This window comes from Thermobia domestica, chromosome 2, assembly GCF_964235325.1.
Source record: "Thermobia domestica chromosome 2, izTheDome1.hap1.1, whole genome shotgun sequence".
In the NCBI taxonomy this organism is placed as follows: domain Eukaryota; kingdom Metazoa; phylum Arthropoda; class Insecta; order Zygentoma; family Lepismatidae; genus Thermobia; species Thermobia domestica.
Window position 1 is genome coordinate 141,432,615 of NC_137455.1, and position 27,906 is coordinate 141,460,520.

Genomic DNA, 27,906 nt, shown 5'->3' on the forward strand with positions numbered 1-27,906 from the left:
GATCGTTGGAAATAAAATATTTAAATAAATTTTGTTTTTCTTTCAGAGGACACAGTGAAACTGTTGGACAATAAATGTTTGATTACTTGTCACATGCATTACAAATCAATAATTTGTATTTTATAAATGAGAAATACGACGAATTAGGCAGTAAAATATATGAAGTTGTTTCGTGTAATTGACATCTTCTAAAATGATTTACTAAGTACCTAGATAATAGATTCGGTTGAATATATATAAACTACAATTTTTTCCTACATATTTTAAATTTTCTATTGCCTTTCGCTGTTATTATTAATTTTTTTAAAATATACTATTATTATTGTCAATTTATATTTTGTTTTTACTTTTTAATTCCTTCTTTTTTAATTCCAACTACTTTATGTAATTTTCCTCTTTATTTCCCCTATCTCTTTTTGTACCAATATTGACCAATCCATTCCACTGGCTGTATCTTCCTCCAAAAAAACACTTTTTTTTAAACATGGAAACACTAAGGCGTGAATTTACATCCTGTTCTTTAATTTTCCTTTTCTTCCTTCGTCTTACTCTGTCGATCCGATGAAGTATTTAGCGAAATATTTTACATACAGAAATAATTTTTCAGCTTTGAAATTTGGTGTACAGAAACTAGTCTGAACTTGACGGGTTTTAAAATCTTTTATCAGGAAATGTTTAGATGAGAGAATTGGGAAAGATCTGAGAAAAATCAGAGAAAGTCAAAATATTTGTACTTTAAAATTATAGAAAAATTGGTCTAGGAATCTTTGATTAACATTAAACTAAGAACATAGTTGAGCTTTGTATGTGTGTATGAAACAAATTAGGCATTATTACAAATGTGGCAGCTATCGCTAAAATACTTCCTTCATCTCAAATGGCATCAAAACAATTTTGTTTAATCTGTATTATTGTTCTAAGAAAATTATACAAACTACAGATAAATTATATTAATATCAAAGTTGGCTATATTGTTTTTAGAATATCTTACAATGTTACCAACAGCAGACATTGGTTTTTAAATTCACAAACTGAGTTTATCAACAGCAATGAAATTAAGATTTTATGAAAATATATTTAAGTTGATAATGGTGTAAGTTTAATATTCAGCTATCTTCTAGAAACTTACCTCATATATATGGCTAAATGAAACCAATTTATCTTGTAGTTTGTCAGCATCTCTATCATATACAAAATGATTCCTGTCAGATCTCCTGTGGATAAAAAAAAAATTCTTCCTTTTATTTAGTTGAATTGTTAAAGTTCATTTTCTTATTATGCTTTGTATGATAGAATGCTCCACTGTTCTCTTCGTATGCGACTTAATTGTTTCGTATACCTTAACATCACACAGTTCTAATAGATATAGGGATTGTGTTGAACAGGGAATTAAATCAATAAGCAAGCAAACCAGGAGCTAAAATATTAAATTTTCTGTTCTCTAAGTTAAACAATAATCTTAGGTATTTAAAGTTACACTTACATCAAAATTACACTTATTGATTTATTAATTTTAAAATTATTCATGTGAAAGGCTCTTGATGGAGATATGTCGTAGGCTCAAAAGAACACAATTAAATGTAAAATTAAAAAGAAATCTTGCCATCTCAACTTTCCGAAACACCATGCAACACAACAGATCGATATATTTTGAGCAAAAGACATTTCGACCAATCTTAGAGGTGTTGAGGATAGTTGGAAGTGGTTGACAAAGATTTGCAAAGTTATCGGGCAAAATGTTTAAAAAAGGAAATTTCGTTATTCATTTACTGTATTGTTAATTGTTACCGAGGAGATTGTCGAGAAGAAAGGAATGTTATTTCAATACGTAGTTAATTAAGATGTTTCATGAATTTGGAGTAAGGATGTAGAGTGAGAGAGCTCTGTTCAAAGATAATATTAATATAAGTAAGAAGGATTATAGTAAGTAGAAGTAATTAGTAATTTGTATAGACAGTACCGTAGACAAGAGCTCCTGTATCACTAGAACTTTTTAAATGATTTGGAAAGAATGAAATGGATGAAGATCCTCTGAAATCACGAACATTATCCTATTCAGGTGTTTATGTTATACGTAGTAATGCTTCCATAACTCTGCACTCACAAATCTCGTCATGCGCTCAGAATTTAACTGTGGTTTAATGAAGACATTTTTTATATGTTAAACGATATTTCCCTAAATTTCTTTTTTTACGTTGCACGCTTGTAATACTTACATCAAACTGTTGGACAGTAGCAGATAAATCCGTATTGATTTGAGTTCACATAATTTATTAAATCTTTTCCGTCCCTTATATAGCCGATAGTATAATTTTATCTATGCGTATTTTACCGTTTTACCTTGTTCTCAAGAACATATCTTTATTTTTTTCCCGAAATATACCAAATGTATCAAGTAAAATAATGAAAGTAACGTACAATATAGGAAACGGCAAGCAACCATCAATACTGATAGAAAAAAAAATCATAATACTTGTTAAATTACCACTATTGATACAAAAATTATGTGAAGATGATGTAAAAATAGGCTTAAGTCATCGTGTATTCCGGAGATAGTGTTCAAACGTAAACTCGAAATATAGGAGGAAAATTGACCGAGAAACAGTACTAAATGAATAATCCGTTATACAGAAAAATTTTAGTTACACACAAAATAAAAATGGGGATAAAGTAAAATCTCTCCAAGTAATGTTTTCATTCCAGTCGTAAATTTACTCTAAAAGCCAAGGATAAACTTACCCTAAAACGCCTATGTCAGCAATAGTTCTCAAAGTTAAATTAAGATCTTGATAGTTGTCTTCTTCAACTTGCTCTTCGCTTACGGAAAAAGCTTGCAAATGGAAATTTAGATATTTCATTCCTGGATCTAAGGAGCCCATGTCAATTTGCAAAGACACCTGGAATTTATAAAAATCGACGTTCAGTAATAATAATGTTTAAATGTTCATTAAGCAGCAAAATAATAATAATAATAATAATAATAATAATAATAATAATAATAATAATAATAATAATAATAATAATAATAATAATAATAATAATAAAAGCTAAACTAGTTTTATCTGTACTTTTACAGACGTCATGGTAGCAAAAAGATCACTTAAAGGAAGAACGACGGGATGATGAATAACGTTGAACAAGTACTTGAAAAGGGTGACAGAGATGAGAGACAAAATCAACCAAGACGCTATGTAAACTTTTCATGTAAATCATATTGAATCATACTGAAATTACACAGGAGGATGATAATCGAATTATCGTAAGTAGTTCTTTTCTTAGACTCTGACTTTCATAAGATTGAACAATAACTGGTTTTATAATTTTTGTTGGAAAAGTTAGGACAAAGTTAGGAGATGAAGTAGGACAAAGTGAATACAAAGGTAGAACAGAACTGGCTACTTGGGACATGGGATCATCTCAATAAACAGAAACAGAATTAAAATCACAATTAAAACCTTAAATGAATATTTTCTATGTAAAAGTACCATTCTTGTGATGAATGATCTACACAGGATGAGCATTACCTCTTTGAATATCTTTCAAGTTCGACCATCCCCAGTAGTAACATTAGAACATGAAAAATGTGATTATACTATTGTTAATAATCTGTTTATACAGTACTATTGTTGGTAATGTTAAAAGAATGAAATATGCATCAATAGATTTTTTCCCCATAAATCATTTGTGTTAATGTTTTAACGTCTCCAATTTATACATCCACTCTGTAAATAATATACGTGACAAAGGATGGTAATAAATGTAATGCAATACAGTACTACTCGAGATTTGAATTTGCGGATTTTTTTCTCGTCGAAGTTTTGAATGGGTAAATACGTACATCGAAAGTGAACTCGCTAGCACATGGCTATGAGGGTTCCCTCTAATTTTTCATATGATGGTTGACTATTTCTATAGTGCAACGTGATAGTTCTATTTCTTCAACAGGATAGAGCTTCATTTGGAGTACAAATAAAAATAATACCCATTATGTATTGTGTGTCGCGATGAACAGTAGTAGAATTCAAAGTGTATATTTGGTTTTTTTGAATTAGTATTATATAGAATTGTCATTATCATTACACTTCTTGCAAGACTATTTGCAAGGACAAAGATTTACCTCTGTGTATATTTAAACAAATTATTTTGTTTAGTGTACGTAATAAAACACCTATGTATTTATATAAATCCATAAGTAGAATATTTGACACGTTAATAGTTTATATGTTATTCCACCAAGTTTCTCAGTCTTTTGAAACAGCAGATTTCTTTGTTATAAATTACACAAGAGTTTACAAGTCACCTGAGTTTCTAAAGAAAAATAAAACACATTCTATGTTTAAGTCACAATTTTATAGCTTTTTAGTAAATAAATGTTATATTTTGTAAATGAGTTTTATGAAGAGAATATTTAAGTGTACTTCTGTATTAATGATGCATGTATATTATTTTCATAACTTTCACAACTGTATATGTACTCGGGAGTAATCTCAATTGTATGCAAAACAGGCAAATAAATAAATATGAATTTCTCTGTAAACTTATTCAAAATTATGTATCTTCTAATATGTTTTCCGCTATCTCTGGTTTCTATGAGAATTTCTTGGCCTCGTCATTTTACTAAAGCATTTTCTTCTCTTTACTAATATAGGAAACTACAAACACAAGCGTTACCTCTGCTTTAGATCCAGGATGAAGAGGGTTTCCGACATCACATTGTAAAATTGTTTCACTGTCATTTTTGCTTTTCGATGCTACTTCTTGACATGTTATTGGAACACGAAGAAGTGGCGATATCTTGGGAATTGTGATATTAAATCGTGCAAAGTAGGCAGGATCACCTTTATTACGAACAGCAACCAATAACGTTAGTATGCGTTCTGATCCAATCACAAATTCCCTGAAACAAGATTGCAAGATATACTTAGAAATCAAGAAAAATACTCTAAACAAAAGATTAAAAAATTATAGTCTTCTAAGATATGCAAATACAAAAAGTTTTATAACAAAAGTAGTTTTGAAATTTTCCGGTCATCAGCTTAATACTAGGTATAATACCATACAACACAAGAAGCTACGAGTACGCTATGCAACAGCTTGATCTTCAATCTTTTTTGTAATTCATATCTTACTTTTATTTTAATTTCGATCTTTTCTTTGTAATCTAAAAACAATCTACTTATAACCAAAAACTTCAGAATTGATTCTGTGAATATTATTGCATGCGCATTTTATAGAAAATACGCACCTAGGTATTGTCTCATATGCAACGATAGCTTCATAGATTCAATTTGATTTCTCCAAACATCTTTGTTTTAACTTCTTTGAAGTCCGGAGCTTCAAGATCCGAATTCTGAAGGATGTGGGTCCCACATTTTATTCAATATGCATTGACAAGCCTAACAATATCAGACATCGTTACGGGAGTAACCAAAAACTAAAAGACAAGTGTTACATTATGCTCAGTCCGACTGTGCGTTATAATATCAGAGCATAAAGTTAAGATTTAGTGCTAGTAGACGAACCAGTGATAAATAACGGGGCATCAAGGATATCCCAAGGTAAAATCGTTGAGTACCAAGGAACTGAAGAGCTATCACATGAGCGCAGTAGACTTGGGGTCAATTTCTGGTGGACGTTGATGTGATTCGGATTCCACAATAAGCTTTAATATTTTCCATAAGTAGAAGCTTTGCTTTGTATATACTGAAACACAAACCAACTATTTGCTGAGCAAAACAATATATTCACATAAAAAAACTACATGCGTGTTACAGTTTGTTGTGAGATAGTGTCTGATGAAGCCAAAATGTTAGTTGGCGAAACTGTAACACGCATGTAGTTTTTTATGTGAATATATTGTTTTGCTCAGCAAATAGTTTGTTTGTGTTTCACAATAAGCTGTAGAGGTTTACGTCTCATACAGCCTCGGTACTGAAAATGATTAAACTTCAATTCAGACCAAAAACCAAAGGGCTAAACTATTGTTTTGGTCTAGAATTGAAATTTCGTATTGTGTTGGGGGAAAAAGATAGATATAGTCAATAAAATTTGAGAGTAAGATTTAAAAGAGAGAGAGAAAAAAAAAACATGAAGCTTAGGAAGTTTCGCAACAATATATCACTATCACTAGGAAATATTACTTCAACAGAACAGGTTGAGAAAGCCGTAATTAATATTAAAAGTGTTTCTCAGAAAATAATTAAGGAATAAGAAAATAATAAATAAAATTGTATACAGTGTTTTGTGTGTAAAATGTTTGATTGGAGTTTAATGTATCTTACCAGTACTAAGACTACGAGAAATGGACCTACAGTTTAACGTTCAATCAGAACCACATAAATACTTTGATCGGGAATCGAACCCAATCTCTGGTACCAAAGGAGAGCGCGCTAACCATTTAGACACGACAGGATTCAAACTATATGTAAGGAACTTCGAATTAATGTTATTATAACAATCATTAACATTGGTAAGTAATCTTTTTCTACTTAGATAAATGAAGCAAAACTTAACTTAATAGAAATGTAGAAATCGAGATTTTAAAACAAGTTTTTTTAAAAAAATCTTACTCTTCAACATTTTGAAATTTTGCACTAATGATGAGATTGGTCGTGCAAATTTCTTCTTTACACCCAGTAGCATATGGAAGTATGTGCCTAGATTCACTTGCATCCTTTGGATTTACAACTGGACAGGTTTCACAAAAGGTACTATCTGTCAAAAGGTGAAGAAATTACATGTCAATGAAAAATTAACTACCCAACCATTTTAATTTTTTTTTTCATATATACATGAATTTATTTATTAATAAGTAGATAGATAGATAGGTAGATAGATTTGGTGCTAGTAGATGTATAAAACTACACTTTACCCAACTTGTGACCATCAAAATCTGAGAACTCATTTGATGACACAAAGTATTGAAAATAAATTTTGAAAATGAGGTTTAAAAAATCAATGTTTAACGTTAGTAACATTAATTTTACACTCAATCTGAGTCAAATAGTTCTAAAGAATACTACTTTTAGCTGAGTCATTTAGCATCTAAGAAAGATTTTTTTAAAATCAACTCTGCTACTATTAGTAGAAATTTTATGGGAACATCTAATAAGTATTTTTTGCGAGTTATTACAATAAAAAATAGCATTAACTGGTGCTTAATATATTTCTTTATTTGATACTAGATAAGAAATTAATATATTAAATTAGATTTCACTGTACAATTAAAAGTTTACGAGAAAATAAATTTTCCTTTCTATTTACCTGTTTCTCTTTTAGTTCTTTCACTTAGCCCATAAGTAAGTGATAAGTCAATTGGATGAAGCAGGATTTGAGATCCAGTCTATGATAATAAGTAAAGAAATAAAATGAATAAATAAATATATTAATTTAGTAGAAAACTACTGCAAAACTCAGTACTTATAATAAAAGAAGCCACTTTACTCGTTTTACTTCATTTAGAATGTGTTATGAGTTCATAAATGATTTCTGGTGAATTGCCAGAAAATACACTATAAGTACGTTCTAAACTTCAAATCATAAATTAGGGGACATACGGGGTGGTAGGGAGTAGCAGTGGGAACAAAAGAAAGAAAAATGATAATAGTAGTGCAACATCCAGTGGGCGCCATTTTGAAAATGTAGCGTCATATTATTCTGTTGCGACTAATGGATCGGTAGAAATGCAGAAAAGCGAAGGAGAAATAATATAGGAAAAAAAATTAATATACGAATTTATTGTTTTGAGCTTAATTTTGATTGGAAAATTTTCACAGAATATATATACACAGTGGTACAAAAATTTATCGCAATATTTTGGAAATAGATTCCTTACATCAAAATAAGAAAAAAAAAGTTCATATGAACCTGTGGTCGGAAGTGAATAGTTTCGTAGTTATAGGATGCCGAAAACGAGAAAAAAATGAACATTAAAGGTCCATAGTACCACTCCACTATACGACCAATCATAGTCGGGTCAAGACATCACTGAGGAACCAGTATGTGAACTATCCAAATATCCATCTTTCAGAACCTCCGGTACTTGCACAAGCATTTTTAGAAAGGCTGTTTGGGAACACTTGATCACTCTCCACTTACCTCTCTAAAAATGGTGTGTAAGTATTGGAGCATTCTTAAACATGGATATTTAGATAAATTCACATACCAGTTTCTCGGTGATGTCTTGATCCGACTACGATAGGTCCCATAGTAGTGGAGCTATGAATTTTTAAAGTTCACTTGTTTCACCTTTTCGGCACTCAGTAACTCCGAAACTATCCACTTTTGAGCACAGGACCATGTGATTGTTTTCTTATTTTAATGTGAGAAATCGGTTCCCAAAAAATTGACATTTTTCTAACACCGTGTATATGAGTAACTATATAGCTATGTTAAAGAACAGTAAGTTTCGAAAACTAAGAAACAAAATGTAGAAAAATAAAATTTTAGTATTTTACAAATACTTTAATTATTTATAATATTGGCAACATAAAAAGATCCAGATATAAATGAAATTGTTAAACATTAAATCCGAGATATCTGTCATAAGTTTTAGTGAATGTAATCAATTAAAAATGAAAACTAACCTTGATACGAATAACATTAGAAACGAAAAACAATATCCAACACAGTAAAAAGCATTATGGCAACTTTATACTTTTTGAAGAAATAATTACTGAATATATATATTACAAAATTTTTCTTTTTCACAAACAAAATTCACGTACGAAAAGAAAACATACTCACACGAAGATTAATAATGAAATTATTACAATGCATTTCCTCATAACGAAGCATTACTGTATAATTTACGAAATTTCGCTGTCCAGAACCAGATTCTAGCGAAACATATGCTCTCCCATACATCAGGTCAACGCTTAGAGTTGCTTGAGCCTCTAGGAAAGAAAAGTGAAATTGATTACATCAAAGAACAATATAAAATAAATAGACGTCGTATCTTACAATGTGTATATATTAGACACAAGAGAACTGTACTCCAACAGCCTTAACACTCTCGTCGAAATAATTTCTCGGGTTCAGGTATAATGCACAATAATATTAGAGGAAAACTCTGGAGCCTGTTTTGATTATATTCCAAAATAGAACCAAAGAAAATGTAGCTTGTTTATGCCTCTTCGAAGATTTCGTAACAGAAACTTCATATAACTATTGCCCTTATACACGTAAGTGAGAACTTTAATTCTCTCTCTTTACATCAATTGGTTCCAGTTTTACGGTTCTATACTTTCAGGAAGTATTCGAATTTTAACTTTTAAATGAACGTTGTACTTGCTTTCAATAAAGAGTGAATTTTGTTTATAACATGTACAAACTTCTTGAAAGCTCAAATTATGATTAATAAACATTAGAGTTTCAGTAAAAGCATTCCAATACCTGCCTTTTTCCGCCAAAATGTTAAGAACAAGAACAGATTGATTTAGTTGATCATATAGAAAAAAGAAGAAAAGAAGAATATTGAAAGTAACTAGAAAGGAGAAGAGAAATTGGTCCAAACATAGGCTGAGAAGGAACTGTATCTTGAGGGACATGACGAAAGCTTTGGTAGAACGAAAAATAGGGAGAGGCGAGAGCGTACAATTGAAGAACGGTCTTAAAACGGATTATCGCTACGGTCAAGATGAAGATGTTAGCAGAGGATATGGAAGCTGCTCACTTCTGGAAATGAAATATTTGAGTTTTACGTCCCATGGTTATGCCGGCTAGGATAAAGTAAACAGTTATGATGAGAAATGGATAAAATGGTGGAATGAATAAAGTGGAAGGAAACGGGAGAACCCCGAGAACTCACGCACACGGTGTTTGTCCACCACACACTTCACTTGGCGCGAGCTGGGATCGAACCAGAGACCTCAAGCACCAGAGGTGAACGCTGTACCATTAAGCCACCGCAGCACCTTGCTCACTTCTGGGTTAAGTGACTTGCTAGTAATAATAGAATAACTAGAACGCTGAGATAGGAGAAATATTTAAATAAAGTTAATTTTTGGAATATAAATAGCATTTTGTTCCAAAGAAATATTGATATCATAAAAAAAAAAAAAAAAAAAACTGTCAGTCGATGCAATATACAACAAAGACTTACAATGGCTGCAGTGGCTCAGTAATAGAGCTCTCATCTTTAGCGCCTGGGATACGTGTTCGATCCCAGATCCTGTTAAGTGGGGTTTTTGGTGGACAACCATCCATATATGCATGGGTTTCTTCGAGGCTGACCCGTTTTCTCTCAGATTCGTCATTCTATCATCATCATCCATCTTATCATCACTATTAGCCTCGATGCATATTCGTGGGACATTAAACTCAAAAAAAGAGTTATATGAATTTATATGAATAGCTTATATTATAAAAATTAACGCCATATACTGTACATTGTTCACCATACTTTGTTAATATACACTTCGCAGCACTATTTTTATGTATGCAACAAACGGGATTTAAATTTCATTCCCCGTAGGAGTACATGTGGTTCAACTCATCTTAAAATATAAGTCCATGTGTTTTACATGGTTTAGGTGTTGAAAAGGGAGGTAAAGAAGTTCCAAGAAAGAAAAAAAAAATCACGAACTTACCAATAGACCCTGGTACATGTTTTCCATCATAAGACAAACACGCAGTTACATTAAATCCTGTAGCATTTATGTCAATCTTCTCTATATCAGTTGCCAATAAGGAATTGAATCTCACTATTGGGTGACTCCTTAGCACTACTGCATGACCTGAATTGTAGGATCCAACTGCTATATCTGAAATAGATTGTACAACTAGTTGAGCCTTAACGAAAATAATAGTAATTTATAAAATATACAAAAAGAATGAAGATGATTTACTTAGTACTCAATATAGAAAAATTAACAATACTTCTTACGTAAGTAATTAGCTTATAATTTACGGGATAATGTTTAGGGTTGATGTATTCAAAGTTCAATTATGCATTCTTAAATATACTTTCATTAAGTAGAATTTAGTAATACTTAATTTAAAGAGTGCATATCTGTAACATTTGTTAGTAATTGTACACAATCTTGTAGTCATTCTATCAAATACAAAAGCACTATTGTTGGCATTTCATTTGTACTATTTGTGACAAGTGCTGCAAATATCGACAATCATCTATAATCACCCTGAACAATTCGATATCCCATATAATACTGAGATCTTTTGGAATCGTCAATTCCTATTAAAGAATAATAGCTCTACAAAAGAATACATTATAATGCAGTAAGACCATTATTCTTTATATTACTCTTTATATATTTTACATATGAAATTGATAAATTTCTCCTTTTTAATTTAAATTTAATTATGTCACAAATCCATGTAGTAGTACTTGATAAATGCCCCCCCCCCCCCCGAAAAAAAAAAAGCATAGGACAGTGTAGTATGTCCAGAACCATTTTTTAAGGTATTTAATGAATTACATTAACGATTGTACTATACATGAATGGATTTCCTCCTTCCCTATAAGATTTTTGTTCATGAAGTCATCATTATTAAACTTTCCATTTCAATTAGGTTTACAAGCGAATACTACTGGATGTCTTTGGAAGTCAAATAGATTTTTTTTTAAGTGTGTTAATGAGAACTAAATTAATTGATCGAATTTCGTAGGGGAAAAGTGTAATAATAAATTATAAATTATAAATACACTAGCTGTGTATTGTTAATTAACACATTATGTTTTACATTTTTTTTTCAATAATAAAATAGGAACTTACCATTGTAAAAATTGTTGTCGATGTCCATACCCCTTGAAATACTTATACCAAAACCAGTAAGAGATGGTTGTATTTCTTGAGCTAGAATTCGCTGAGCATACGCCGGTATAATTCCTAACTTATCTCCATGATAAATGTAAACTGTACCATGTCCGTTATTTTCATACGGAGCACCAACAGCTATATCTGTAAGGAAAATGCATATAAGATTTTTTTTCCTTAAAATAATCATCTTTTTGTAATTAAAATTATTTCGATACATTTTCAAGAAAAGAGAGAGAGAGAGAGAGAGAGAGAGAGAGAAATATATTTACCTTCTCCTTTTCTCCAAAGAGCTAATGAATATTTCATAATATTTCAGTTTCACAAAACGGTATGTATGGAATGTTGTTAGAAAAATCTTGCAGAAACCTGAGCCATGATTATTTGCTTCCTTCGCGAGATACATTATACTTGCTTTACAACCTTACCTGAAACACACTTTCTTTCAGTCTGATAACACTATCACATTACTGTGCTTCAAGATGGTTCACACTTCAGAACTAGCTTTCTTTTCATTTCTCCTTTTTCTGTCCTCTTTTTCTAATGATATATGATATGATTAAGTGAAAATGTTTATAGTTATTTTTTTAGTGCTGTGCGAAACTATTTTCTGTTAAGTAATTCCGATATAATATATATATATATATATATATATATATATATATATATATATATATATATATATATATATATATATATATAAATAATTTCCTTCTAGAACCTCGGAAATCTCACTAGGATGCAGTAGTGAATTAGTGAGTGAAAGTATTGCATTCTAGCTAAAAGTGACTTAATAGTAACAGTCAAACGTGGTTTTCGAACAAATTATCGCGCACAATCACAAAAGGACAAAACAGTAAGCAACTGGTAGAGGAAATTTGAGGTTTTCTGTGTACCGGCAAACAAACAGGCAGGCCACGTCCATCCCCTGAGATTGTGGACCACGTACAAGAATCATCTAACTTAAGATCAACACATTGTACAAGCTGAGAAGTACAAATGTTCCACGTGGCTGTGCGACACATTTTATTCAGAAGATTTTTCTGTAAACTATATCGGTTGAAGATGTTTCATGCTCTCCCCCCTGAAGGTCACAATATTAGTTATAAATTCTGTTTGAAATTTTAACAATGTCTGGTGAGTGATGCAAATACATTTGTTGTAACTTTACCTTTTCAACCACTGTGTCAAATTATGAAGGTCTGCAGTAAAGCAGCCAATCTTCTGCAGTGAACCGGCATATTTTCTGGCGAGGTAAATTGTCATAACATTTGTGTTTGAAGCACAGAAAATCTTCGTGCACCAATGGAACACATCCGCGATTCACCGAAAGTTGCTGTGTTTTGTGCAATGTCATCTCGGAAAGAGGTAGGGACATTTTTCTTTGCGGAGGAAATTTTTCTCATATTGTTCACTTGGAAATGTTGAAGCAATGGCTAATAGGGGCACGAGGATACTGAACCCCCCCCCTGCCGCCGATTTTAATTAATAAATTTTTCGTTATGTCAATGCTGCTTCACTTCAACGTTAGATTGTTGCATAAGTGTAACCAAAATCCTACGGTAATTTCCTGCCCTCTCAGGTCATACAACTTTTTAATCTCGATTTATGTTAAAGACAGTGTTTACATGCCCCCTCCGCCTCCTTACCAAAGATTTGCTAAAGCTTCAATAAAGAATCATGGCTGTAGCAGGCAATAGCTAGAATGTAAAATTAACGTTTGTAGAATCATCAAAAGACATCGAACATTTGTAGGGTGTGCCAGTTAAAAACTTGGATATTTACTCTTTACAAAGACATGTTTCGTCTCTTGTGTGTGAGCTTGTCCCTGAGCTAAAGACCTCCGAAATTCAGGAGGAAGTAATGAGACACAAGATGTATAATGAAACTGTGGGGTAATGAAATAAACAAAATAAACTTAGTGGTGATTATGAATATCAACATTTACAAAAATTGTTAATATTGTATCATAAATGTGTAGACATTTTAACTTAAGACACTCTTTTATGACGATCCTGTGTAAAAAGGAATTGACTTTCAGAAAAGAAGCACAGGAGAATGAGTGAACTCAGTGATGATGTTACTACTTTTGTCGTAAATAAAAAGTTTCCATGCTTTCGTTGGATTAGTCCCACTTATTCACAACGATCTGGGTTAAGGAAAAAAATTTAATCCAAACTTCCCTTACCTTGTCTTTCCATGAAAGAGGTTAGACTCAGTAAATGCATTAATAAGTCAACCGTATGCGTTCGTTGGTATGATATTGTATATGTAATATATTACTACATTTTTCTTTGTATGTTATAAAGTATACTTACCAGGATAGCCATCCAAGTTAATGTCTCCTATGCTAGCAATTGAAGATCCAAAGCGAGCTCCAGGGAGTTTACTCCCCATTATCTTTGTTAAATCACTAACTTCTATCATTACTCTTCTTCCTTTATTTAGAAACACATAGATTCGTCCTTCATCTCCAGTGAAAACCGCTGAGTTCTGATTAGTCGTTGAGTGTAAAGGTGCTCCCACAACAATATCATCGAGTCCATCACTATTTAAATCAACAACACATAATGACGATCCAAAATATTCTCCCATTTGCAATCCATCCAATTCGATTAAAATATCAAACTCTTCTTGATATGGTGGAGGAAAACGAAATACGAACACCTTTAACATAATAAAATGTTTTTATTAATTTTGTATGGACAGCTAATAAAATTCATATCTACAAAAGAAAGTACGCTATAAGTATTTTACGAAATATATTTTTACTATTTTCTAATAAGTAGTATTAGGGTAAATGTGCCAGTAGCCAGACGTTTAAGGGCAAATTTTATTTATAAGGGCAAAATTATTACAATTAAGGGCAAAATTATTACATATACTATTTCCAATTATAATGCCTTCATAATGTGTAATTAGAATAAATGAAGATTCGAGAGATGTAACACAATTAGCTGGAAGATTAAATTATTAACTCACTTGTGAAGGATTTTTCATTATTACACGTAAATATCCTCTATTCAACTCCCTTAGTTTTTCTGTAATGTTATGTCCTGTACATTTAATTATAACCTATATACACTTATGCGTTAGAAAAATCATTACAGCTGAAAGTAATAAGAGATCCCACTTCCCTATTAGTTTAGTATATTTGTTTTTATTTTTTAAGCAAAATATGCATTTCACACAAGATGCGTAGCAGATCTCAATTTGTGAAAATTCATTCTTCTTTCACCAGACGAAATATCAGATTAGAACATCTGAGACTGACTATAGGAACTCTTTCAGATTTTGTTTGTCATTAGTTCTTTTCAAGAAGTTACTATTAGCTTATTTAATATATTTTTAAGTATTACATTGCTGACTACGGAGTAAGGCTCACTGCTAAAGCATTTACCTACATAAGAACCCAAAATAAATATAGAAAATGAAAAATGAAATGAAATCTTTGGGTTTTACGTCCCACGGTTATGCCGGTTAGGCTAAAGGAGACGGTGATGATGAGTAATGAATGAAATGGTAAAATGAATAAAGTGGGAGGAAGCGGGAGAACCCCGAGAAAACCCACGCACACGGTGTTTGTCCACCACAAAGTTCACTTGCTGAGATCGAACCCGGGACCCCAAGCACCAGAGGTGAACGCTCTACCACTGAGCCACCGCGGCCCCCTATATAGAAAATGAATTACCAGAAAATAGTGAAAATATATTCACACGCACCGAAAGTACTCATACTGTACTTTTATAGCATGTGTGATTATATTTCACTATTATCTGGAATTTTTTTAATTTTATATATGACATTCATGTATGAAAATATCGTTTAAAACTAGCCAGCTTGCAGAAAATATGTGTAGTTATATATATATATATATATATATATATATATATATATATATATATAAAAACATTGTAAAAATACTACAAGTGCAATATTTATCTCATCCCCCCCCACACACACTTAGCCTCATCTCACTTACTCTATATATAGGCCTATATATATATATATATATATATATATATATATTATCTCTCTCTCTCTCATTGTGATTTTCCATTCCATTCTCTTGATGTGATAGGGATTTATTTTTGCGCAGACCATCTGATTCACTACTAGCACTATATTTGTTGTTTTTTACTCTCTTATTTTTGGAAGAGGGGTATTGTTCATAAGAGTTGCTTTTCCTTTCTGTCATTTATTCTTTAAATTAGAATTACTCTATTTTTTTTCTAATTTTTCCGCATCAAAATTTCTACTATTTATATTTTCCCTTTATTTTATAAGTTTTCATTTTATTTATTTATTTATTTATTTACTTATTTATAATTTATATTTTGATTTTATTTATTTATTAATTATTTTGATTTTTTGCTATTTATGTACATTTACGATACTGAAATACAACTTCAAAGTTAGAGTTTTTGTTTATTGTAATTTTGTGGATTGAACAAGCTGATAGGCACAAAATACCAAGGTTGATTACTTTTCCTTTCTTTATTTTTCTTTTACAAAAGATAAGAGTAGGCATACACTTTCAACGTAATTCTTCTATCTATATTTTTCCAGAAATGTATATTTAAATTGGAAAAGAATGGCTTTGTACACTTATGAAAAAAACTTTAACAAATGACTTATTCTTGTAATCTAGAGTTACAAATATAATTAAAAGAATGATTATATAATACAAAATGACTAATACAATTATGTTTTCGTAATACCGAGGAAAACAACATATTCCATGGGGACAATTTTTATTTATTATAAAAGGTGGTATACTACCCTACAGTGGAGGATTTTATATTCTTGATTACCTTGGTATTTCTCACACTAATTAATCAAACAAGGATACACTACAATCTCGTTTAACAAAATCTCCATTAACAGAATTTCCGGGTTAACTGTATCGCTTTAAAAAAAATCCTTACTCATGCGCAACATTTATTTAAAACTACCAAAATGAGTAAAGTATTTGTTATGATCTAACAGTTATTTATCAAAGATTAAGATCATAGTTGCGATACGATGACTAAACTCATGTACTCCCTTCTCCGTCCATTTTTAGCACATATATTGTGCTGTACTGCAAAAACCAAGAGTCATCTACCAGTTGAAATTTGTATTTAGTTCGATGCGGTTGATTTCGTAATATATCAAACTTAACTCATGTTTAACCGAATTTTCGTTGAACTGAACCCCCACTGATTTCATCAAATTAGGATAAACGGCACTCTAGTGTACTTAACACACTCTAACGTGATGTGCAAAATAAGTTAATTTAATTTACGTTTTAATGATATATTATCTTTTAGGCCAAGTTTCTAGCAGGATTGGAAACCCTACGCAGTTCTAGTATCGCTTTCTTTGAGGATTATTGAACTTTATACTTGAGATATATAATTTCTGCGCAATATGATTTTCAAAGTGTTTTCATACAAATATTTGCTCTCATGCAACAGGCTGGCTTACCACACATCGGACCTTTAATGCGAATATTCCAAGGTTTGATGACAACACAATTTTTGGTACTAAGCCAACATCACGAGAAAAAAAAAAAAAAAAAAAAAAAAAAAAAAAAAAAAAAAAAAAAAAAAAAAAAAAACACTGACCAACTAAATAATTGAGAAGTATAAAATTTCGGACTAGAAAGTGAGGGACAACGGCATTGGGAGCCAGTATACTGACTATACATCGCTCAACTAACAAGACGTCTGGCTGGGCAAAGCACTACACGTAGCTTACTTCCTTAGTTTTTCAGACTTCGTGGAGGAAGTTCTATATTTTCCATAGTCTGATAACTGTTCTCATGTATGATATGAAAATGAAATTGAATATTTTAGTTTTACGTCCTACTGTTGTGCCCTGCAGGCTAAAGGAGACAATGGTTATGATAAATGAATGAAAATGATGGAACGAAAAAAGTGGGAGGAAACGAGAGAACCCTGTGAAAACCCACGCACACGATGTTTATCCACCACAAAGTCCACTGGGCGCTAGCTGAGATTAAACCAGGAACCAGACGTGAACGTTCTACCACTAAGATACCACGGTCCCCTTCTCATGTATGAAATATGCATACAAGTAAGAAATGAAGTGTGAGAAATATAGTACAGTATAACAGTATATATAAAAAAAAAACAGATTACATGACTTTCGTGTGTATCTTCATTATCTCAATAAGCTTCGATGTTATGAAAAAATGGAGGTTGCAGAAAACAATATACGGAAGCTTAACTATCTAATCCGCTCAAAAGTAACATAACTATATGTATGCAATTTTTTGTATTATTATTGTGTAATATTTATGATATTGTATTTTGCTTTAAAAAGTTACTTTATTTCAAAACAAGCATTATTTTTATGGATCTATCAACTCATTTTTAAAAATGTGAAAATAAATAGATTAAAATATTATTGAAATGAAGAATAAAGACAATAATATAATATATAGTTTAACTTCAAAAACATTGGATTAATATAATTGTGTACTACGAATATTTGTACTTTACTTTTATATATTTATTTTAATAGAAAACTTTGAAGTCACGTTAGGTTCGCTGATTCAAACGTTTTCCCAGTGTTTGTCCGATCATGTTTTAAATAAGAAATATGGTACTACAGAATTAAAGATCTAAATAACTTCTTTATATGTCAAAATACTGTATTTTATATTTAATACATTTTTCATATTCTTTATGAAATATTCTGAATCATATTAAAGGGTTTATTCCTTGTTGAATATCTTCATTGTTCGTGATTCAATCTTCAATTTGCAATCATAAATAACATATTTTAATATCTAACTTTACAACGTTTTTTTTTTTTTTTTTTTTTTTTTGTAATTATATTTAACTATATGTAATAATCATTATATTAATAATAAGTTCCCATGAATATGTGAAATATTAAAAGCTTACACTTCTTTTATTTCAAAAGATGACTACTGGAAACCATTACATCACAAATATATGTCAAATATATTTCTTCGTGACATCAACTATATATCTTCACGACAATCACACTTATGAATAATATTTTTTTTCTTTTTTTGACAACCTAATCAACAAACTTTTTCTTTTTTCAATATACATATTTCTGCTCAATTATTGCGCCTCTGATCATATTCATAAAACAGGTACAGATTGATAATATTATCACATCATTATGATCGTCTGATCGTATCGTTATAACTTTACAACAACTGTGAAAAAAAAAAAAAAAAAAAAAAAAAGATCAAACTTATATCAGATTGTCTAAATAAGTGTTGAGACTTTGGAGGTGAAAATTAAAATACATGTATTGTTATTTTAAAATAACATTATGGAACACACACGCACAATTTTGTTCGATGCCTTTTGCCATTTTTCTAACAACAACAATCTTGTCGCTATAGAACCTTTGTGGTTTTTGGCCAAAAGAATTGAGACATGTGCTTCTCACAGGTCTCTTTTGAAACTAACTTAACACCATTCGTCGCGTCCTACAGAGACAGAAAGAAATGATAGACTGACAATGCCAAGTCCGTGCTATATGGTGGATGAATTAAAATATTGCAGCCAAGTTCTCGCAATTTCTGATTAATCGTTAAAGACATATGTAATTTGGTGCTGTCAGCGTGGTATATGGCACACTTTCTGTTGACCAGTCCCAGTCGTTTCTATTGAGTTGTTAGGTGCACTAGCGCTATAATTATTGATAGTACAGGTCCAAGTCTATCATTCTACCTGGCGGCAGCAGCTTATGATGCACCATTTTCTTGCAATCCCATCAAACACACAGCCTAACCTTTCTGTTGTCAGTGTAGACTTTGCACAGACTGTGGAGCTTCTCGCTTCAATCACCATCTTTTTCGCATATTGTTGTTGTTGGTTAGCCAGTTTCCATCACTCATGATCAATTGCGTCAGAAACGGCTCCAGTTCGTTACGTTTCTGTAGAGATTCGCAGATAGAAATTCGAGCAAGTAAATGTGTTTCTGAGTCAATGTCAAATCATATGGCTCCTAAATGTCGAGCATATTGTAGTTAGCTTCCTGCAAATGGTTCAGCACTGTTTGATTATCGATGTTTAGGTCATTCGCGATGTCATGACTGCTTATATGCTTGTCTTTCTTGACATCTTCCATAATATCATGCACTTGTGCTGTGATTGGTCGCCCACTGCAAAGATCATTTTGGACATCGAAATTTCCAGAACGAATGCGACTGAACCATCCTTTGATTATTGCTTTGATAACGTGTCTTGACCATAAACAGCACAAATTTCCTCACTTGTCTGCTCGGAGTTTGTGCCTTTATCGAGATAAAATTGTAAAATACAGCGCCGTTGTATAGAAAGTTCATTCATCTTCATGAAATAATACCTTACTCTGATTATAAGAATTCCATCACATTATGGTGCGAGCGGTCACGGGTTTGATTTCCGGTGGGGGCATTCGGTCGTCGAAAAAGTGAAAAAGCTTTTTCAGGTCAGCCATCCAGAATGAGATTTTCCTGCGTTTTCTTCATTCCCACCAGGCAAATGTCAGGGTGATATCTAACATTTACGTCCTAGGTCGCTTCCTTTCTTTTCCAATCCTTTCTTCCTTCCCATTTTCCGGATGCTGTTGTTGCTGACGGACGTCATCCCTCAAACGTGATGAGCTAACATGGTCATAGATGCCGAAATCCCAGAAATCTAAATCCTAAACCCTAGGATTTAGATTTCTGGGCTTTCGGCATCTAAGGCCATTTAGCCCTTCACGTTTTGAGGGATGACGTCCCTCGGCGAGCACACAATCCGGGGAAAGGGAAGGAAGGAAGCGGCCTAGGACCTATAAGTTAGGTACCATCCCGGCATTTGTTTGGTGTGAATGAGGAAAACCCAGGAAAACCTCATTCAGGGTGGCTGGCCTGAAAAAACTTTTATACTTTTTGACCGAGTGCCCCCACCGGGAATCGAACTCAGGACCGATCCTAAACCCTAATCCATCACATTTTGCACATCTAATAGCTTCAGTTGTCACTGTCAAACAACATTAGGCTTGACTCACTGAGATTCATATACACAAAGATTTGGGACATTAATGTCATCTCGTGTAAAAAAGGTTCAATACTCTTTAGATTACCTGATATGGCTTTAAGAGTACAAATACGAATTATTTTTGGAATAAAGAAACAATACTTATAAGTAGAGGGAGAATTTTTTTCAACAGAAATGTATAATTTATCTACATGGCTTACTACTAAATATAATTTTGGTCTTATTTTCAAATAAATAATAGATGAAATTTCTTCACACTTCCCATCATCTTCATTAATCGCCTTGTGTTAAGTATATTATTGTCAGTACGCGTACCAATCTTTTACATTAATTGAAAAAAGGAGAATAATTTACTTTTAATCATTATAATAAGGAAAAATAGCAATATTGAAAGAAACTTCTTGGTATATACCTATACAATTAGTGACTTGCATGTCTAACATGTATATACAACTCTCCCGAGTGTCGTTCTTTTTAAGAAGCTTACATATTACAGTTTCTAATGAATACGGTATGTGAGAAATTCATATTTTGCATTTTCACATATAATTGGATATAGAATTTTATGTTAGGATAACATAATTTAGTTCATATTGCCGTTGCAGAAGAAAGCTGTCAGGGTTATTTGTTAAAACACTTGATAAAAACTAAATCGTTATTCATTAAACTTACGATAAAGACAATAATGAATTTACGCATTTATCAAGTCTTTCTTTATACCAAGAAACACCGTATAATATTTAGAGAAAATATACATACGTATAACACCAGATGGGGCAACAAAATCGACGTACCCTTTAGTAGATTATCAAAGTTAAAGATGGTTATTTAATTATAGGAGCAAAGCTATTTACCAAGTTAACAATAGCCTTAAAGGCCTATAAATAGAAACTGTACAACTGGTTCATTGTGATCCCATTTTATTCAGTAAAGGATTTTTTAATATAAAGAAATTTTGTCGAATTTTTCTCATTATATTAAACCATTGACTTATATAATAATTGGATGTCGTGTGTTGTTTGTGAAGTATAATGATTATAAAATATTATATTCTATTTTTATTTAAGTCAAGTTATGTATGTAGAATATTACCTTTCCCCTATACATAGCTCCTCTGGGTGCTCCAGCGACATATTGTATCCCTGGTTCGTCTAAAAATTTCCCAGAATTTACAGAGTAACCTTAAACATACGGAAACAAAATAGATCAGATTATTACATTTTATAAACAAATAAATATCTCAAAAATGAAAATAATAACATGAATAACACATACATTTGGATGATTATGTACTTATTTCTTTGGAGGAGGAGGAGATGATGATGATGATGATGATGATGTTGTTGTTGTTGTTGTTGTTGTTGTTGTTGTTGTTGTTGTTGTTGTTGTTGTTGTTGTTGTTGTTGTTGTTGTTGTTGTTGTTGTTGTTGTAGTAGTAGTAGTAGTAGTAGTAGTAGTAGTAGTAGTAGTAGTAGTAGTAGTAGTAGTAGTAGTAGTAGTAGTAGTAGTAGTAGTAGTAGTAGTAGTAGTAGTAGTAGTAGTAGTAGTAGTAGTAGTAGTAGTAGTAGTAGTAGTAGTAGTAGTAGTAGTAGTAGTAGTAGTAGTAGTAGTAGTAGTAGTAGTAGTAGTAGTAGTAGTAGTAGTAGTAGTAGTAGTAGTAGTAGTAGTTGTAGTAGTAGTAGTAGTAGTAGTAGTGGTGGTGGTGGTGTGCGCTTCTGAGTAGCCTTTGGTGTTCGTGGTTCACAATTTCAATTCCTGGTAGATGCACAGAATTTCATGAATTGTGAGACAATTGGCGAACTACGTGAATTAAAAAAGGATGAATTCTTCTTTACAATGCCACAAGATCACACCATGTGTGTATTTGGGTAGCCTTAATCCTTTGTGGGGTGAAGGTCGAGGAAGTTTAATAGCTTAATTTCTGCATAATACGTGAGTTAAGCTTATAGTTGTTCAGAAAAGTTCCCTCTTCAACCAAAATTATATTATTAATTTATTTCGTGATAGCTGAAGAATTCTATCGTCTTTGTAAGTTTGTTCAGCGAGTTCATTTATTTGTACTTACGCAAAAAGAATATCTTAATAGGGAAGAAAGTAACCTTGCTCAGCCAATTATTATCCAAAATAAATTTAGGTATAGGTAGATTTTAATATATTACCTTTATTTCGAGCTAGTTTACCAATAATTATAAAATCATCTTATTTATATAGTTCATGAATATTATAAATGACTCTATTTTGACACAGAGGGACAAACATGCACCTGAATGGCTATAAAATGAAGCAGTAACTTTATGCCCAGCGTATTAATGCCAGTTTCTTCATTGAGATATTGCCAACCTTATGATGTGGAAATTTCTAACTTAGATATGCAAGAATATCATTGAGAAAATATCGTGGAGTGCCATCTGGCTTTAGGATGAAGTTCCCGCCATCACTATTTATGGCACCAACATTACTATAATGTGTCAATTACTTGCTGCTAAAACTTTACTCTTTGATGCGTAGTTGCATTTCAGTAAGAATGTTAACTGCAATTGCTTATTACATGTAGTATCTGGTTATTGGAGCTGCAATTCCTACGGAATTACTTGTAATTGTTTACGAACAATCATTCATATTGTTATGTGTGAGATATTGAGCTGGACTTTATGAGACTGCCAAGGAAACATCCCTAATTTGTTTCACCTTATTTTGTGGTACACCAGACCAGCCCGAAACTCTTTACTTATCGTTAAGAGAAGTTGTTACTTTTGGACAATCTTATACAGAGTGCGTCAGAAAAATGTATACATACTTTGAACCGTCATAAAAACCGTATTTCCCGTGCTACAAGGTTGAATTTCTGGGAGTAAGTAATGTTATCTTTCTTCAATAGGTAGCGGCAGAATTGCCGCTCTAGCTACTCAACCCAGTTAATGGCAAGGAAGTAACTGCAAGATGGCGGACGTACGTTTGAACTTTAAAGCGCGGAAGCAGGTAATTAAGTGGTACTGGAAGTTTGAGAATGTTACTGCGGTTAAAAGATGAGGTATACAAACGTAAACAATGTAACTGAGACACACTTTGGAATGAGATTCAAGTGGTGTGCGCAGAAATCCCACTGGACACAATGGTACGATGTATAGAATCAGTGGTGACTCGTACTCAGAAAGGTATTGATGCTGAAGGCAGCCATTTTGAACAGTAATCACATTTGCGTAGGAAAGTGCATTTGTGCTTCAAATTGGACTTTAAGCTTTCCATTTCCACCAATTGAACCTTGTAGAACGGAACATAAATTTTCTATGACGGTTCAAAGTGTGTATACATTTTTTGATGCACCCTGTATTTATACTCCGTGCAATATTTACATCACTTTGTAACTATGTTTCAAGAGTCCGACGCACTGCTCCGCTCGATCGCTGAACGATTTTTCGCAGAGAATGACTCGTTTCTCTCAAAATAAACACTTGAACACGTGCTTCGACTCTTAGTTGGCAGTTTCACTTCCGGATTTTATAGTATTTGTATGTTCTTTACACTATTCAACTGGTTCACGAGAATGAAAAGAGGAAGATCGCATGTCACATATTTGCATCTAGTTTTGCTTATATTACGATACGATTGAATAGCCCATACACTACTGTTCGTTGAACTGAAAAGACAATTACTGACAAGACTTTATATACACACCACTAGGTGTCGTTGAAACGATGCATCATCAAACAAAGCTTGACGTTAGTTGTCTGTTCCTGTTTATTGCCAAGCAGCTTGTATCAATAAATTTGTCTCTATATCAACAAGACTACGAATATTCGTATCCTTATATGAATAACGTTGTTTATTTTCAGAAACGAGTCCAATAACCGTGGTTTTTTATGGACACATTGGTCACGGTGTCTTTTATTTGAAAAATTCTAAAAAATCAATGGTGTGCTCAGACTTTTGACAATGACCATATATACAGATGGAATTAAGACTATCAGCTATTGAGGAATTTCATTCATGGTCTAACTCCAAAGACTGTCATTAGATCCTGATAGCATTTACATGGAAGCTGCGAAAAAGTATACTCTTTGAAACTAGAAAAAGACTAATCAAAATCGGTACATCTGTGTTGAAGTTATCGTGACCATACACACAATGAAGTTGGTTAATTACGCTATTAACACTATCAACCGTTGAGGAGTTTCATTGTCTAGCTCTAACGACTATTACCCGATTCTAATGAAATTTATATGAAACTGCCAAGAGAACATACTTTTTCAAACAAAACGTGAATGAACAAATGTGGTGCACCTATATCGAAATTATGCGTGATCATACAAAATATTATGGTGTGAACACTATAAGCTATTGAGGAATTTCATAGTCTAGCTCAGAAGACTGTTGTTAGATACTCATGAAATATATATTATATATAAACGAGTCGAATTGAGAACCTTGTCCTTTTTATTTTAAGTCGGTTAAAACTATGTACGTATTTCAGCTCAGAATGTCAAGAGATGACGCATTCTGTCTAAATTAAGGGGTTCAAGATGCTGTAGTTCAACTGATTTCAGAAGTAAGAACCTAATTACAAATCATGGCACAACACATCTTGATATACGATAATTAATCTGTAATCTATTATTCTATACGGTTGCGTTAATGATCTCTAATTCCCAAATAACATTATTACTTCAAAGTTGCTTCCCTGACATTAAAGATCTTTTCAACAATTTCCCTGACAAAAATCAATTTCCTGGCATTCCCTGATCTCCCAGGCTGTGGGAACCCTAATATTTTTCGCTAGATTATCACATAACTACCATTCATATGCTTGTATTGGAATTCTTTCGTAGTTGAGTTAATAGTCGAAGTAATAGGTATTACAAAATTGTGCAGACTACACATACTACTAGAACAGAAACAAAATCACTGAACTTTTGATGCACAAATGTTATCGTAAGAGAACAAGAAAGAAAGAATAAATACTAGAGAGAGAGAATCACAGAGCGTCCTGTAGTGGGCTATTTATCCATCATTTTGAAGAAGTAGCAACTATTGCAGACTAGTTTCAAGCAAGAAAAGAAACCCTCTTTCTAGTGTTTTACTGCAATAACTTTTTACTAACACATTTATCTGCTCCATTTTTCCTTTTCTCATCGGTTTTAATAGTCAAGTACAGGCTGTATATGTGAATTTAGTTGTGTTATATGAGTATGATACTGTTATTTTAGAAAGGATTAAGACTGAGGTTTAGTTGCTCTTTTAGAAAATATTCGAGCACCATACACCATGAGAACCACGCTACTCTCGATTATATTAAAGGGAGAGAAACTTCGAATTTTTAAAGAAAATGTCTCGTTTCAAAAGCAATTTTTGTAGCCTTGAAATTTCTACCTTGACGAGAGAGAGAGATATATATACATATCCAATTTAATCTAAGGTCAGGCTCTAATTTTGTTTAATATCTATTCTAAGTTGCTATTGAGTTAAAAAGATGTTGCGGTATAGCACCGTTTTTGGTATAAAACAATGTATAATGGTTTTTTAATTTGGACATAGCGTTGATAAAATTAAATGGAAGAGTTATCATTAAATGGTTGAACAGTTACAATGTACCGATAATACAAAATATTTGTTGTTATTAGAAATCGACAATGGATACAGAATCCCATTACTTTACTAGCAAAAACTCACCCATATAAGCTGCATTTGTGATTTTACTTGTCTTATACGGATTTGGCACAGTCGATTGAGAAAACTGTTTGTAATTAGCATCTGAGTCATCTAAGTCTCTGCTTGGCCTTCCAAAAGGGAATACTGGACCTTTTGTATACCTGATAACAGTACCTGCATAAAAACAATACATGACAGTTGAAGAATGTTCATAAACTAAATAATAAATCAATTTTCACTGTTATCTTTCCTTCAGTTTGAATCAAATTAAACATTCTAATGTTATATATGGAGGTTTCACGAACTAAGACAAAGATAAAATAATTAATTTCTTTATGGTTTGCTTGGTACGAAAAGTTAAGTTCTACAACATCTATGTATTGAAATTTGCGTTAATTACTGAGAATCCAGATAAAATAAAGACAATTAAGGCACAATAGATACAAGTATATGAAGTTTTAAATAAGTACTGTGGTCACATAAATCACAAAGTATCTATATATTTTATATAAATAAAGTTTTACGTAACTTATATCTTACATTACTTTATGTAATGTAAAGTTTTGTTCATATATACATAACTTTACATGACATAAACCTACATTTAAATCTATTAATCTTCTGTGCGTCATATTGTGAGTCACTTGTACAAAATAGTAAAACTTGTCGAGGCAGGTTATCTTGAAACATATCCAATACTTACATGCTTAAAACTTACGAGAAATGACTAAGCACTATTAGTAAAAAATATAATAATAATAACAATAATAATAATAATAATAATAATAATAATAATAATAGTGCAATTATGAATACAATCATAAAATGTAAATCAATTTAAGTATTCTGTAAGAGTAGCATAAGTTTATAAAGGAATAAAAATAAAGAAGACAATTCATTTTATCATTTTTTCATTTCTGTCATCCGTCAATACATATATTTAAATTTGTAGCTACTAATGAATATAATTATACATGAATAAATCAGCTCTTCATGATTGAGTTTGCACAATGGATGCTTAGAAATACTTCGTTTGTGGAGAAAGTGCTAGTTATTAGGAGGTTATTCACTTAATTAGAGAAAGTCTTTTTTACTGAGTTTCTTTCACATAGCCTCGAAGTTGGGAATACAATTTAACACACTTATAAACATGTAACTTTACGAATGAAAATGATTTGTTTTACCTTTACCACGCACAGAATAGCTGTAGGTCTGTTTCTTTATTATAGTAGTTCATTATTGTGATTTATAACGTAATACAAATATGTACTGTAAATAAAGGAATAAGAGTTGCTCGTGGAAAAGAAGTAGACCAAACCAGAGTATCAGTAACACTCAGGGAAATAGCAAGAAAAGTAGTGGGAGAAACAAAAGGAAGAGACCTCATTAACAAGGAAGCATGGTGGTGGAATAAAGAAGTTCAAGCAGCCATGGAGAAGAAAAAGAAGGAACGATACAAAAAA

General features: G+C 32.0%; 1 protein-coding gene across 2 annotated transcripts in view; it reads right to left on the minus strand.

The window, feature by feature from the left end:
- Positions 1-27,906, minus strand: part of LOC145675772 (integrin alpha-9-like) — a 90,742-nt gene that overhangs the window by 23,423 nt on the left and 39,413 nt on the right. For both annotated transcript variants that reach the window (XM_081746463.1, XM_081746455.1), the window contains exons 7-17: positions 26,465-26,617; positions 21,890-21,978; positions 14,096-14,444; positions 11,736-11,921; positions 10,590-10,763; positions 8,746-8,894; positions 7,264-7,342; positions 6,570-6,714; positions 4,672-4,897; positions 2,740-2,897; positions 1,130-1,214 (exon numbers count right to left, since the gene is read on the minus strand). In XM_081746463.1, coding sequence (XP_081602589.1) covers positions 1,130-1,214; positions 2,740-2,897; positions 4,672-4,897; positions 6,570-6,714; positions 7,264-7,342; positions 8,746-8,894; positions 10,590-10,763; positions 11,736-11,921; positions 14,096-14,444; positions 21,890-21,978; positions 26,465-26,617 — 1,793 coding nt within the window. The remainder of the gene's footprint in view (positions 1-1,129; positions 1,215-2,739; positions 2,898-4,671; positions 4,898-6,569; positions 6,715-7,263; positions 7,343-8,745; positions 8,895-10,589; positions 10,764-11,735; positions 11,922-14,095; positions 14,445-21,889; positions 21,979-26,464; positions 26,618-27,906) is intronic.